This window comes from Agelaius tricolor, unplaced genomic scaffold, assembly GCF_023055355.1.
Source record: "Agelaius tricolor isolate 1412-34295 unplaced genomic scaffold, bAgeTri1.0.p SCAF_4, whole genome shotgun sequence".
In the NCBI taxonomy this organism is placed as follows: Eukaryota; Metazoa; Chordata; class Aves; order Passeriformes; family Icteridae; genus Agelaius; species Agelaius tricolor.
The window spans coordinates 36876862-36891338 of record NW_027269264.1 but is presented as its reverse complement, the minus strand read 5'-3'; the positions used below and the strand labels follow the sequence as shown (position 1 = coordinate 36891338).

The window sequence follows — 14477 nt, the reverse complement described above, 5'->3', positions numbered from 1 at the left end:
GTTTTTATGTTTTCATTCTTTTGACGAAAAAATACATACAGGAAAGCTAAATGGCATCAGTTAGCACTGAAATATAGCTTAAATGAAGACCAGATGAACAAATGCTTATTAAGAGCCCGGGTTTGGGTTATCCCTGTGTAACAAGGGTCTTGTCTTTAAAAAGAACAACTGTTTAAACCTTGTGTAATGAAGAACTCTTCAAAAAGTAGATCTATTTTTGCCACTAATTTTTAATACTTTTTTTTTTATGAAAGGCAATGCAGACTGAGATCATAATTATTATTAACATGTAATTTTTCAAGCTTTTTACCGTTTTTAGTTTAATGTCTGTTGACAAGAGACTTTATTGGTTGAGCTATTTTTATTGCTTTCTAATTTTTAGAAATTTTTATTGCTTTCTATTTGCTTTTTAGAAATTTTTTATTGCTTTCTAATTTTTAGTTTTAATTTTTTTTTATTCTTACAGTATAAGAGTGAAATATGGTAGGAGATTGTCCAAATCTGAAGTAGCTGCTCCGGGAGTTTTCCATAAAAAAAGTTGGCAAAAGGCATGCTGTGCCATTGTATTGACTTTGTATGGGGTGTTGTTTTTGAGCTTGCACAGGTGAAAATGATGCTGCCTACTCAAGGGAGATGGGGCACTGGTTGGTGGAATACGAGGAGGGCTGCCTTAGCAGTTTGCTAACACCTCTAAAACCTCTAACACCTCTTGCTTGTGTCATCTATAGTAACAGTTAAGATGATATTTAGACAAAGAATAGGGAGCTTTTTCTCTCATTTTTTGGCCGCATAACTTCATTATTTTTATATGTCTTCTGAGCTCTCAAAGTTGCAGGACCAGTCTGTATGAGTCCTGCTTTATCTAAAATGCATCTGTTCTACACACAAGGAGGCTGTCCTGGCTGTAGGGAAAGTTTAAGAAGTACCTGTTGAAACTCACTGTGGAGGAATGGAAGTGGGTGAGGTTGCAAAGAGATTTTGCCAAATCTTGGCTGGTGGGTGTTTATTGATTCCTTTTGTCTGCAATGTTTTAGGATCAGTGTTTTTAGTTAAGATGTTCAATGTGACAACCAGTTCCTTGGTTAACTTACAGCAGTTTTGTTATTTCTAAAGTTTAATTAACATTGCTAATAAACACATTCTTTTGATCCATTCTGTTTTTTAGCAATACAGACAATACCATAAAGCTCTCAGCAGAATATGCTACTAATTTATAAAAAGTTATTTTAATATATTTGAGTATAATAGAGTCCTTTCTAGAACGGTAATTTCCAAACAAGTCCCTTGCAGAATTGTATGAGATAGAGCTCTAAATAGGCTGTCATATTTTGCAAGACGACCTAATCTTTTACTGTGTACTCCAGTGACACATTAATAAAATGTGTTATTGTAAATTGCTTACCTGTATCAGATTTATGGATATGCCTTTAAATGTCAATAGATCCATGATGTTAACAGGACTTAGGGCTGGAAGGAGTTGTCTAGTATGTCCTTCTGTCATGGCATACCAAACAGTCACGGCTGTACCCTGAGAGTTCATAGTGCTTTGTACTGGCATGTATTGAACACAGGGACATGCAGGTTCTGCCCACTGCCCTGCAGTTACAAGGAATTTATTTCTGCATGCCATGCTGAGCCCATTGTGCAAACTGAGATTTGTGGGTGCGGGTGAATGCAGACATCTTCTGTCACTGGCATCCACTTCCTCCCTTCCCTAGGAAAACTGACAGGACAGCCCACCTCCTTATGTAAGCTGACCAAGATGAAGCACTCCTTGCAATTACAAATTGGGCAGTTATTGTGAGTTTGACCATATGAGTGAGACACACCAGACAGGGATCGAAGGAAAAGGATTGCTTTCTCCATCTGGTCTTGCTTCCTTAGCTGTGACCTTCCTCAAATACTAAGGGGAAAAGTAAGAAGTAGCCAAACAATCCTGAATAAACTGGCCAGTTAGATCAATGTGAAGAATACTTTCTGATGCTTTCTGGCAGATAGCTAAAGCATGAGGTTTGCTTTATACACATTGTGTTGGTCTGTCTCTTGACTTCAGGTAGAGGTAACAAATGGGAAGATTCATATTTCAGACTTTTTTTTGTCTGCAATTATAATCTGCCCAGGCATGCTGTGTTGAAAGACTATAAAAAGAGATTGTGTGTGTGTTTTTCACCCCATTCCTCTTGTGCTGTGTTTTGCATCTCACTGATGCCAAGAAGCAGTGTTGCACTTAACTGCAGTGTTGCACTCAATGCAGGATGCAGACATCATTCCTGCTGGAACTTCTTTATAAACTGCGGTGCTAGCAGTGAAGCAGCTGTGCTTGCTGGAAATGCACGAATGTGTGAATTGGTGTGGTAAACAGATTAGATGACAGAAATTCAGGTCGTTATTCTTTGAGAGTTGATTACTAACCCTAGAATACCTTTGGAAAGCATTAGCCAAGACGGCCTGCAGATCCAAAGGATGCATTGACTTGTTAATTATTTTAGTGTAATTGTTGTTAAATGTTACAGAATAATGAAAGCCAGTGGCACCTGCATTGTTAATGGTGTTATTGTGTTACCATTATTTAAGGGGAAAAAGCAAGAATAGTCAACATCTGCAGAAGAGAGGGACTTTGAAAGCATACAACGTTAATAACTGTGCTATGGAAGTTTGTGTTTCAAGGAAATAAACATTCTCTGTGCTTTTCTGGTTTTGCTTGGTTTTAACCAGATGTCTGAGATTGCTAAACCAGAGACACCTCAGTAAAGACATAAATGAATAATTTGAGCCATGTTTTCCTACATCATGTTTTATAAATTTGCTCTTGAACTAGCTAAGAGGAGACCAGGGTTTGCATTTGCAAAGGAATAAAATGCTTACAGCCCTTCAGTGCTGTGAGTGACTTTTTGTTTGGAATTCTTTCCAGATGAGACATTTTCTTTACAGAAGTTGTGTCAGTATAGGCAACATCTGCCAGTATTCTCAGGTTAATCTACATTTAGCTTTTGTAGAAACAATAATCTTCCTTGCTAACTTTTGCTTCCTTTCTCAACTCTGTGTTGGTGAGATGAAATCTAAGCAGTGCAAAATTAAGAGCAAACAGATGTTTTGATCAAGCTTGAAGTCAGCTTTCACTTGCAAGGCTTCATCTAATTTAATTGCTGCAGTTTTTTGCCCCCAGGTGCATGAAGCAGATCCTGTTTATTCCTGCAAAAATTGTAAGACTGCAACAGTGAAGAAAAAATTGATCTTGTACTTGGGATTCATCTTTTTTTTTTTCAGTAAATCACAGTTTTCTAAACTTCTGTCTGGATCAGGCAAAATGTATTGAAAAAGAATTTTTGAAGTCAAGGTCTACAGCTCAATCTCAGTTTAGAGTAATTAACCATTGATGTAATGTGAGGTGCTTGCCTGAGTCAGCTCAGGAAAGATTTATCATGGTCACAAAATAGCCCTTGGATGCAATTGTTTATGTTTAAGTGCCTGTACACGACCTCAGTTTCGTTTTAGACAAGACAAGCTGCTGGTATTGTCTTCCTGCAGGTAAAATGCACTAAATGCTAAACTGTTGTGTTTCACGAAGTAGTGTTTAGTAGCAACAGACTTTTTCTTTGCATGTGGTGATAAAAACCAAACAAAACAAGTGCCTTTGTTGTGGACTTCTGTTCACTTCAGCAGTAAAATTTGCCTTATGGAAGTAGTGTGTAAAATTTGTATTGCACAGTCTTGGTGGGAGCATACCATCACCTCCAGAGCGAGGCCTTTTGCTAGTTTCTTTACAGAAATAATTCTAGTGCCATCCTGATTCACTGGAGTTGGCTGTCCTCCTTGACATGTTCATGCTGTCTCCTACTCTTTGTGCCTTCAACAAAATGTTAACAGTTTTATAGAACAACAGATAGTACTTTGGTGCAAGCTACATGTGCATGTGCTTACACAGCTAACAGAATGAAGCAGCAAACTAAAGGGTGGTATCCACAAAGTTAAGCCCTTTGAACATCCTTTAAGGCTTAAAACTGTTACATGTCTGTACACAATCACAGTTTACCTGTCAAAATTTTCTTTCTCCATCAGAAACAACTTTCCAGCAACTGAAGAAGTATTTTTATCAAAGACAAAAGATATTTTTATCAAAGGATTTTTAAGGGAACAGATCTTGGTTTGAGAGGTGCTGAGCAATGGGAATAGGAAGCTGCCTGTTCCTGGCAGCTAGGAGAGAGCCAGGAACCTGTGGCTGTAGAACCCCATACTCAGCTGCTCTCTTGTTGAATTTCTGTTCTTAAGTGATTGTCTCCAAACTCAGTAATGAAAAAGCATGGCAGCTTCACCAGCTTCAGTGTCAGAGTTGTTTGACTGTTAGACAGTTGATTCTTGTACTGTATTTTTCAAGTTTTAGAATGTCTTCAAAAATTGATGTTTTGCTTGTGTTCTGAGTAAAATTTGAAAAACCTGTCTGAATGTGCTGTTCAGAGTTGGGCACCTAACTGATCTTTGTGCCCTTGCAAGTCTATGCACTCACCCATTGTGGTTAGTGAGATGGAATTTAACTCCTTTGATTTCATTCTTTCTCTTTTTTTTGGGAGGTAGGAGAATTTACAAATTTTTTTCCAAAACTGTTTACAGGATGCTTGCTGGGACCTCAAGTTAGCCTTCACAATCCAGGTGTCTGTTATGTTTTAAAAATTCAAATGCATAGCTCTGTGTATCCTTTAAGTTTGTTTTCAATGCCTTTAAATGAAGGCTCCAGATAATATATAACATAAGTTTAAAATACCTTCCAGTAGAAATATGTAGGAGATATAAGAGATGTAATTGAAAATTTAATTATTCTTTTTTACTGTGTGGTTGAAAAAACAATCAAGTTCACCAAATGCAGTTCAGCAGTTTTCATAACTAGAAGATTTCCCTCTGTCTCTAAAACCTAGTACCTGTGAACTTGCTAATGTCTCCCAAAATTAAGCCAAGCACACAAAAAGCAGCAGCTTCATCTGGTCCTGTCTTTTGACTAGTCTGTAGAAGTTGTCCATCCACAGAGCGGGTCCAGAGCTCTAGTAAAAATAAAATCATGTGGTTGACTTTATTACATTATGTACAGGAAAAGTAGGTGGGTGAGATAAAATATTCTAGCTCTAAAATTACTAAAAATAAGTACTCACACTTTGCTTTTCTTCTCTTTTATAGAGCATTGCAAAAAATGCTACTCCTCATGGAACAGTTCACAGTATATATTTATTGAAATTGTAATCTCAGAATAAGAGAGAGTACCTAAAAAAGGAATATAATTTAATTATAACCAAAATCCCACATAGTAGCACTGATCTTAAACTGTCTATATGAAGTGTTGTGTAGTGGTTTAAGTGATGCTACCTTTAATACTGAAATTAATAGACTTTTCTACAATTTCTAGGTTTGGCTTTCAACTTAATATAAACTACAGATGATATCCCTTTAAAATTCAGGTGCAGATGTGATAGAACCAAACGATGACTTCTCCTTTTGTATTAACCTTTGTGTTACAAGAATATATTTGTTCTGAAAAGCCTTGGCAATTAATTTTCTCCATTAAAGAACAGCCTGCTTTTCATTCAGCAGTTTGCTATTCTGTTACTGCAGAAACTGTTTACCATGGAAGGGGATAATGTGACTTAAAGAAGATGGCTCAATCCTATTTGGCAGGATTGGAGGGGGTGGCGAACGCTGGACATTTGCCGAGAGAAGCTGTGTGAAGCATAGCATCTGTTTAGCGCGGTGGGTTGGCGTAGCGAGGAGGACCACTGCATCCTCCGAGGTGCAACGTGTGCCTGCGTGTGTGCGTGTGTGTGTGTGTGTGTGTGTGTGTGTGTGTGTGTGTGCCGGCGCAGTGGCTGCTGCTGCGGAATTCCGGGGATGAATTACTTGGTGTGCACAACTGAAGGTGCCGTTCGCCCCACTAAAGCGGCGCAGCGTGCGCTGCCACTAACCTGAGAGAGGCAGCCTGCGGCTCTGCGTGACAGCTCGAGGTGGAAGGACCCCAACTTGCGGTCCTCCCCCCGCCCCCAAGAGATCCTTAGTCCATTCCTTTATAGTGGTTCATTTGGCTCTCTGTCATCGCCAGAATGCTGCCCGTGAATGTGTGTCATGATTACAATAGAGCGTGGTAACACATAACAGCAATGAAAGCCCAGCGGGAAAGGCTACAAATTCCAGGGCTGACCTTGGAGTAAGTATTGTCTGTCTTTAATATTTTAATGGTTTCTGCATGATGCCGGCTTTTGTGCAGTCAGGAGCTTTTAACATACATTTGTGCTGACAGCCTGGGAGCACTGCAGCTCCAGGTTGAAGGAGCACGTTTTCAATGCATTGCAGTTGGTTTCAGCAAATGTGTGAGCCTGGAGCCAGGATATTGCAGTGTGCTTGGAAAGAAAGCGTTTCTGTATATATAAAGTTACTGAATCTCACTGCATGAAGGACTGTCAGCTTGTAGGAGAAGAATCTGTCAGTAGGCCATGGTGTCTGTCTTTCTCTTCAGCTCTCCGTTGCTGTTTGTTTATCCCGGTGCTGCCTTTTAGAAAGGCCTCTTTCTGTGCTGAATAATAGAGAGCACTGCAAGAGATTAAAGCATTATAAAAATACTGTTTGTGAAAATTCATCAGGAACAAGCCATATTTTACATACGTAACTGCACTAATGACCTGTATTGACATTCTGGAGGAATCGTGATAATTTCTGCAGTAAGTATGTTTACCTAATTTAGCAGTGTGTTTACTTATACTTGCTTAAAACTGATTAACTAATTTGTGTGCTTTCAGCTATTTAGAGAGTAGCTAAATGAACATGTGTAATTTTAATGTATAGTGATAGTAAGTGTAGTCTTTTATTCATAAATGCCAGCATATATTTACCCCAAAAATGTTAGTCTAAGCCAAATATATATTTCTATACATATGTACCTGTAGTCTACACTGACATGTCAGGCATGTGTGTATGCATGTTACAGCCATGAGAACTTGCTAATTTTATCTAGGTAAATAGATAGGCTACGTCAGATCCTTTAGTATTCCCTGGGACTGCCCCATTCTTGCTGGATTAAAAAAACCCAACAAAACCCTGAATGCTGCAGATGCCTGCAGTAAAGTTATTTAGCTATGAAAGGTATTCTTTCTGGCATCTGCCATGTGTTAAAGAGAGGACTATAGGTAAGTGTGCAGCATAGCAAATAATTTATTCTAATAATCTCTTGAAGGTGACAGAGCACTTTATTCCAAGGAACAAATGTAGATGTCATACTGGTTCTCCAGAACTACATTTGTGAAATGTCTGAGAAATTCTGGATTTCAGTCAGGCATCTTCTGGTAAGAATAATGTGTGTTAGCTGTGGGCAGGCTAAACTCCAGATATTTTTCTGAAAAAAACAGCATTACTAATTTCTCATGAGTTTTGGAGGAGGGGTCTTATCAAAGATCTCATTAAAATGGTTTCCATGAATAATTGATAATTATACTTCTTTTGAGATGTGGCAATTGAAATATTTTTAAATCAATCTTCACTGAATTATGTAATCATCATGTGAGAGTAGCATCACTAGCTGCAAAGGATGAAAAAGGATTCATGTTTTTCAATGTATGTTTGTGTTTTTATAATATGAAGTATTTGTTTACTTCTTCCTCCTTTTTCACAGTAACCTAACATAATTCCACTTGCTTTACCATATTTTCAAAATACTTAATACTGATAACATTAATAATTACATTTTAAGTTCAGTATTGATCTTTTTTTTTTTTGCTAAAATGTTGTCTGGATATATTTACTTTTTCCATATATTTGAATTAATTTTATCATCACACTTGCTACTTTTTGAACTTGATTTACCTGTAGAGAAAAGAAAATACCATATTTTGGTTGCTGACACATAATGATTTCCATAGAGTCATTCTCTCATGATTTCCAGAGTTGAGTCAATGCAGACTTAAATCATGTCTCCCAAACTGTTAATTGCAATCATTTAAAGAAGAGCATATCTAGGGGGGAAAGAAATCCAATTTATTCCTCTCACCCCGAGTCTCATGAATTTTCTTTCAGTAAAGTTTAAATGTTGGGACTAGAATTATGTTGTCTCCCTGAGAAGCAAGTACAGTCTGTCTACTTTATATTCATTACTTGCAAAAAGCTCCTTGAAAGAATATTAAATCCAAAATAAAGCATTCCAAATTTAGTAAGTGTAAGAAGTAGGGTTGTCATGCACTGTGATAATTTGTTTTAACAGGTTTTCTTAGGTCTTAAAAAAGCAAAGCTGAAGAGTGAGTTCTATGGAAGAACTGGATTGACACACCAGTATCATCGTTTAGTGGGAATTTTTAGATCCATAGTACTAGCACATCTGATATTGGATGCTCTCAGATTCTGTGTCATTACTGAGACTCTGATGTGTTACAGTAGTGAAAATGAGGAAGAGTATGAGTAGCTAGCTACTAGCCAGTGTAGGACTTCTGCTTGCAGTGTGTGAGCTGTCCAGTGGATGAAGTGCAATGCCCTTTGCCTTAGAGTATTTCTAGGATTTCTTCACAGCAAGGTGAATTACAGACCTCAGTCTGGGCTTTGAAATTGATATATTCTTCTTATTCAGTGCCAGAGCTGGCTTTTTCATCTCCTTTTAGCCATTCTGTCTTTAGTAGATTCCTTGTCCCCAGTGGTTACTCCAGAGCAGTCCCTTTGCTCTCCCTTTGCTGCAGCCCTGTGCTTTTGGCTAGTTGGTTCCAGTTCTCTTCTCCCTCCACCTGGACTATCTTTGGATCAGTTCCAGCTTCCCCTCACTGCTTCTGATCCTGATGGAGGCTGGTGGTGGTCTGCATGGCCTGCCTCCACATCTTACCTTGCAGTGTCCCCAGGAATTGCAGTGCAAGCACCGACTGCAGCACAGGATCGTTTTCCAGCCTACAGTCAGTCTTGGCCTGAACTGACAGGTGGACAAAAGGGGGACAACTGAAAACTACCAGCTCTGCTGCAGCAGAGATGAAGAGATGGAGCAGATAAAGCGGAGAAATACAAAAACAGTTTTTACAAGTCTGCACTGCAGTGATCATACAGAAACAGTGATCCTTCCAGTGCGTGTTGTTGCAGGTCAGTGCAGTGCAATGCAACAGAGACTGCCCCAGTTGAACAGCCGAAATCTGCCTGTTGATCCACACCTTTTTCTGCGGGTCTGTATGGGCTGCCTGGTATGAACCGGGGTTCACTTTACCCATTTTCAGAGTTATATATTGAGCCATTGGCTCTTAGTGTATTTTGTCAGATCAAAGGTATTGTTGTGCTAGCTCAGGTAGTCTGCAGTTAAAGCCAAACTACCTTGTACTCAGCTGCTAGTGCTCTTCTGTGCACCTCCTTCAGAGATTATGGAAGTAGAGCCAGCAGCCAGAGGAATATACTCATACACAGTAGCCTTGTCAGAAATTACCCTCAGGCCCATCCTTGTCTCAGTGTGCATGTCCCTGCCAAACTTTGTGCCTTCTCCAAGGCATCTCAAAAAGGAAACAGTTACAAAAATGTACATTGTTGAAATTGTATTCCTAATCTGTTCTAGAAACAGTAGTAATCTTCCTGCTGAAATGTTCAGAAAAAACCTGGATCAGGTGTCCACCTTGAAAGATTTTGAAGGCAGTGTATTAATATCTGGCAAAGTGTTACACAATTGAAAAAATGGACCTTAGCTGTGCATAGCATATTAGCCATCTGCATCTCCACTGAGGACAGGACAGGAGTGCTAGCATTGGCTGCCTGCAAGGGTCTGGTACAAAGCAGAACAAATCTTTATGAAGATGAGCTGAAAAAGTTCCCCATAAGCTTCTGCCTTCGCTCAGTCTGCACAGAGTGTTCTTTTTGACAGACAGCTAAAGTGAATTGCCGTGAGAGGCATGCTATGAGCATGGTTTTTAAAAGAAGCTTTCCTGTGAATTTTATGGGGAAATGTGCATATGATAAGATGAGTATATTTTAAAGGAGCATCTCTGAAATCTGGCGGTGGCTGGCTGTTTTTTTGAGAAACCTTTTGAGTGGAGATGGACTTGAGGCAACTTCTTGAGGACACCTTTGAAGTCAAACGCTCAAGTAAGGATTTTATGGATTAATTGTTTATATCCATGTTTGATTACCTAGAAGAAGAACTTGACGTTTGTGAGGAAGCATTTCATAATGAAATTGAGGCTAACTGGAGCACTTCTAATTTTCAGTAAGTGAAAATTAGGCTCTCACACTGGAAATTTTTATTTATAATTTTCATATTGCTGGTGGAAGTTTATCATCAGTTCTAGTTTTCCTTTTGTTTTGATAAATCTGGTTTGCATATAAAAAACTTAAACCCCTGCCCCCCAAGATTCTTTAAGAGGGGAAAAACACTCAATCTGTGTATTCTGTTGGGTTAGATGTCTAAAAAAAATTACCATGTTTCACCCCTCTTGAGACTTTGTACACAAGTATTGTACTTGGAAGAAGTCTGAGGTAGTCAAGCATATGCATCAACACCAGTTCTCATATTTATTTTTATTTAAATCAATTTCATCTTAAGTCAAAACCTGTGTGGCTACTGTCAATCACTTCATTCAGGAGGATGGTCATGTTTTGGTTCTATCCGAAACTCCTTTCATAACTCCTACACTAAAACATGCAACTCTTGGTAAACCTTCTGTTCACTAGAGATGACATTATTTTAACTTGCAGTCTCACCCCAAGGAGCCTGAGCCCAACCCCAACAAGCCCCTGCAGTCCATGCAGTCCTCTGTTCGCTTTTCATTTTTGGAGGTAAGCAAGTAAACTTCCATTGTTGATGTTTTCTTCTGCATCCAAAACCCAATGATCAAAGCATATTGCAAAAGGAAAATTGAAAAACAGTAAAAATTAAGTATGTGTCTGCCAAAATATGTTTTACTTGACCAGCTGCTGTTCTAAAGGTAGGTATTTTATGGAAAAACCCCCAGGATAATCTGTATTTTGAGACCTATTATGCAGACTCAAGATACTAATGTATGATTCTGTGTTGCTTTGACTGCTTAGGAGTGTATCTGAAATTTTATAGTTTGCTTCCTGTGATCATCATGATTGTATTCTGTTATGTGAGAAGTTTAGAAGCTTAAGGTGCATTCAGAAATGAGGGTGATTCATGAAACACATAGTTATTTTTTGCTTAAGTGAGGGCTAGTAGTGTGCTTAGTGAGTTGAATGATTCAGAAGAACACAAAATCATGTTCAGTAATTGGTAGGACTGTTTTGTCCTCAGGACGAGGAGGATTTTAAGCTTCACTTCTATTTCAGTAATGTTCTAGATAAGCCTTGACAGCCACATAAAATGTCCTTTTCACCCCCTTCTTCCTTCAAATCCCATGTTTGTTCATAATTTTTTTTGGCACTTGTCAGAAAGGTACAGTTATCCTCATGAGATCAGAAAATCATTAAGTGATAGAAAATACTTTGTAATTCTTCCTGTTATGTAAAATTATAATAAATTAAAATTGATGGATGGTTCTGAAACAGAAAACTTTTTTTCCTTCCTTCTTTTCTTTTTAGAGCAGGAAGTTGCTAGTCAGGGATCTCATTGGTGTCAGTCATTGAGATTCTGCTCCATAGGGGAGTTTTTAAAATGAGTTACTAATATGTCATCAGTGCCTCATGGATTAAAAAAAAAACCAAAACCAAACCACTTCTAATTTTGGTCAGAGGTCTCACTTGTTACTGTGAGAATAAGAACTACCACTTTCTTAAATTACATAATAAAGTATATTTGTGCTTTTTTTTGGTACAACTTCGAACATAGTGTGGCAAAGGTGAGGGTTGCTTGGATGTGTTAACCTGCTTCAGTATACTTTAAAGTTAAAACCAGATTAATAGGTGAGAGCTCTTCTATCAAGGGTTCACATGACACTGAAAAATGGAACAATAACCTAAAGACTTGATACATGTTTCTGAAGAAATATTGTAGTTTTTTATATATTCTGTTTTATTAGGGAAGACATGGTATGAGAATTCCTTATTTGTGCAATTTTCAGTATGATTTAAATAAATTAAAAAAAAAAAAAAAACAAACACATTTTTTTCCTCAGTGAAAACACTTTCATAACGTTTGTTTGATAAATGATCAGCAAAATCATCAGCTGGTATAGAATGCTTGGTGAAAATACAATTTTCTAATTGGGTCTTTATTTTATACAGCCAGAAAAATCACTTCTCTCTGTGGTGAAGGATGTGCTCTTTTTAAAAATTTCAGTTTTGTGGAATCAAAAAGCTGTATACGAATTTAATATTTTGTATGACCTGGATGACTTGCTGAATGGGCTCTGCAGATGTGTGGATGTGCTGCTGTGCAAACTGTGTGATAGACAAAGCCCTCAGTGTTTTTAGAGCTCAGACCTTGCTCAGACCTGGGTGGCAGCGATTCCCAACAGTGACAAGTTGGAGCTTTTCATCCTATGATGGAGGATGTTGGGAGCAGACTTTTCAGATACTTTTTGAAGAAATAGAGTGGAAATTATTGTTGGTGCTTAATGTGAAGCCTTATCCCCTGATACGGCTGGAAAATATCTAAGTTCATAGGGATTTTTCCTTGGTTCTTTTGTCCTGAAATTTATGTAAGGCTGCCAGAATGGTTACTTTTTCCCTGGAGTGAAAATGTTTAAAATCTGATTAAATCTGAAACAGAGTGCTGTATTTATCTGTAGCTGGAGAGCTGCTGGTGTATTGAACCAGCTGGTGTATTGAACCAAATGTTTCAGTTATTAGTTACTCTTAAGCTTAACCTAGCATAGTGGAAAGATGAAATGTGTTGGTTTTTAGGGTATATAAATAATTAGCATTTCCATTAGCTCAGAGTACTCCTGTATGTGGGAGGAGAGGAATTACTTCAGTGACACTACTTTTGCTTATATTCAGAAATGTTAACATGCAGGCCATGCATCCAGAATGAATGGATAGGGTTTTCCTGTGGTATTTCTCTCTCTCTCTAACATGCTGGCTCATCTCCCTCACAGCCTTTGACTTGCACAGCTGCTCCTTGGGCGGTTTTTGTTGAAGTTCTGCTTATAGCATTTGTCACATACAGTAGTAGTCTAAAGGTAACCTCTTGCCAGCTAGATGATGAAGATTTTTGAAATAAACAGTAACATCCTGTGAATGGAAATACCTGCCTGCTGGTACAGTGTGAAGCTCTCCATTCTATACTTCTGGGAGAGGGTGGGGGATGAAGTGGTAATTCAGATCTCTGAAAGATAGGTACACATTTGCCATTATATTTTTATCTTTGGCGTGAGTCACCTGAAAACTTCCAACTTCTGTTTGGGGGAGAAGTATGTGCAGTTCTAGTACTAATAATTATAAGCAGCAGATTTGCAAGGAAAGAGAGAAGATGGTGTAAATAACTGAGCATAGCTACTGAGATATTTAGGATCCTCATTCTTCTAACATAAATTTAGTGTTTTTCTTTGCCTTGGACAATTTGAAGTCCTTTGTCACAGTAATGGGGAGTGGGGAAAGTATTTGAAAAAGACCAGGAGGGAACACTAAGTGCTAGAAGTTGTAGTGGCTTCTAGTAAAAGCAATAAAGGAAATTGCAATACTAAATTAAAAAAATATGTAACAGCTTGCATTTGAACCTGAAGAGTACAGAATGTTGATTGCCCACAAAAAAATCTTTTTATTCAACATTTTGCTTTCCTGATGTCACTGATACTGAGCTGGGGGAAAAACATCTCTAAGGCAGTTGATAGATAGCTCTTAGTTTCTACAAAAAAGATAAGATTTTAGTGAATTTTCCAGAAAGCCTTTACTCAGGAGCGTGAGCATTGCACATGTGTCAGGTACTGTACAGACACAAATGTTTCTACCTGGCTAAGACTGGTGAAGAGGTAGACAGGATTCATTCCGAAGCTTTGAAAAAGAAAGCATCAAGTAAAAAAGCCCATATACTTTTTTTTAAATGGTTAATTTTTCTAATAGACTCTTTAATGAAGAAGATCCAGTTCACCTGACCATATCTACAGCTGAGTTGGCAGGAAGGCAAATCAGGATTATTATCTAAACATTTCAGTAATGTAATCTGCTCTTTTGGGAAGCTTGTGAGGATGCCACTGTAAACACTGCATTTTACATAGGGTCATGGTGTCAAATGATTATGTAGGTGTTACCAAAAGCAGCAATTAGAAGTATAACTGGCATGAATTAGACCTCATCCTGTGGCACTGAATTGAAAGAAAAACAAATGTCAGTGTCACAGATAGCTTTGCCACTTTTTGGTATTTAGTAGTAAGTTTTTATATCTGGAAATTGCCAAAAAATGTTGACACTTGTATTTTCTTTAAATGTAACCTGAATCTGTAATATGAATGAGTAATTATTACAAAGGGAGAATTAGTATGAGACTTTAAAATATAATTTTATACAAATAAAAATCCAATTATTAAATTCTATAAGAAACTTTATTTAAGCTGTATAAATTCATATACCAAATTGTTGAATACAGAAATAAAAAGTCAGTG

The 14477-nt window shown here is 37.9% G+C and overlaps 1 protein-coding gene across 14 annotated transcripts in view; it reads left to right on the top strand.

Moving 5' to 3' along the window:
* MAST4 (microtubule associated serine/threonine kinase family member 4) overlaps positions 1 to 14477 on the top strand; it is a 278365-nt gene that overhangs the window by 144415 nt on the left and 119473 nt on the right. The window contains exons 1-3 of one of the 14 annotated variants that reach the window (XM_071425292.1): positions 5648 to 5733; positions 6080 to 6184; positions 10675 to 10755. The exons of 6 other annotated variants lie outside the window; for them this stretch is intronic. In XM_071425292.1, coding sequence (XP_071281393.1) covers positions 6138 to 6184; positions 10675 to 10755 — 128 coding nt within the window. In that variant the 5' untranslated portion in view covers positions 5648 to 5733; positions 6080 to 6137. 7 more of the 14 variants (XM_071425287.1, XM_071425288.1, XM_071425297.1 and 4 more) reach the window with 7 other exon arrangements.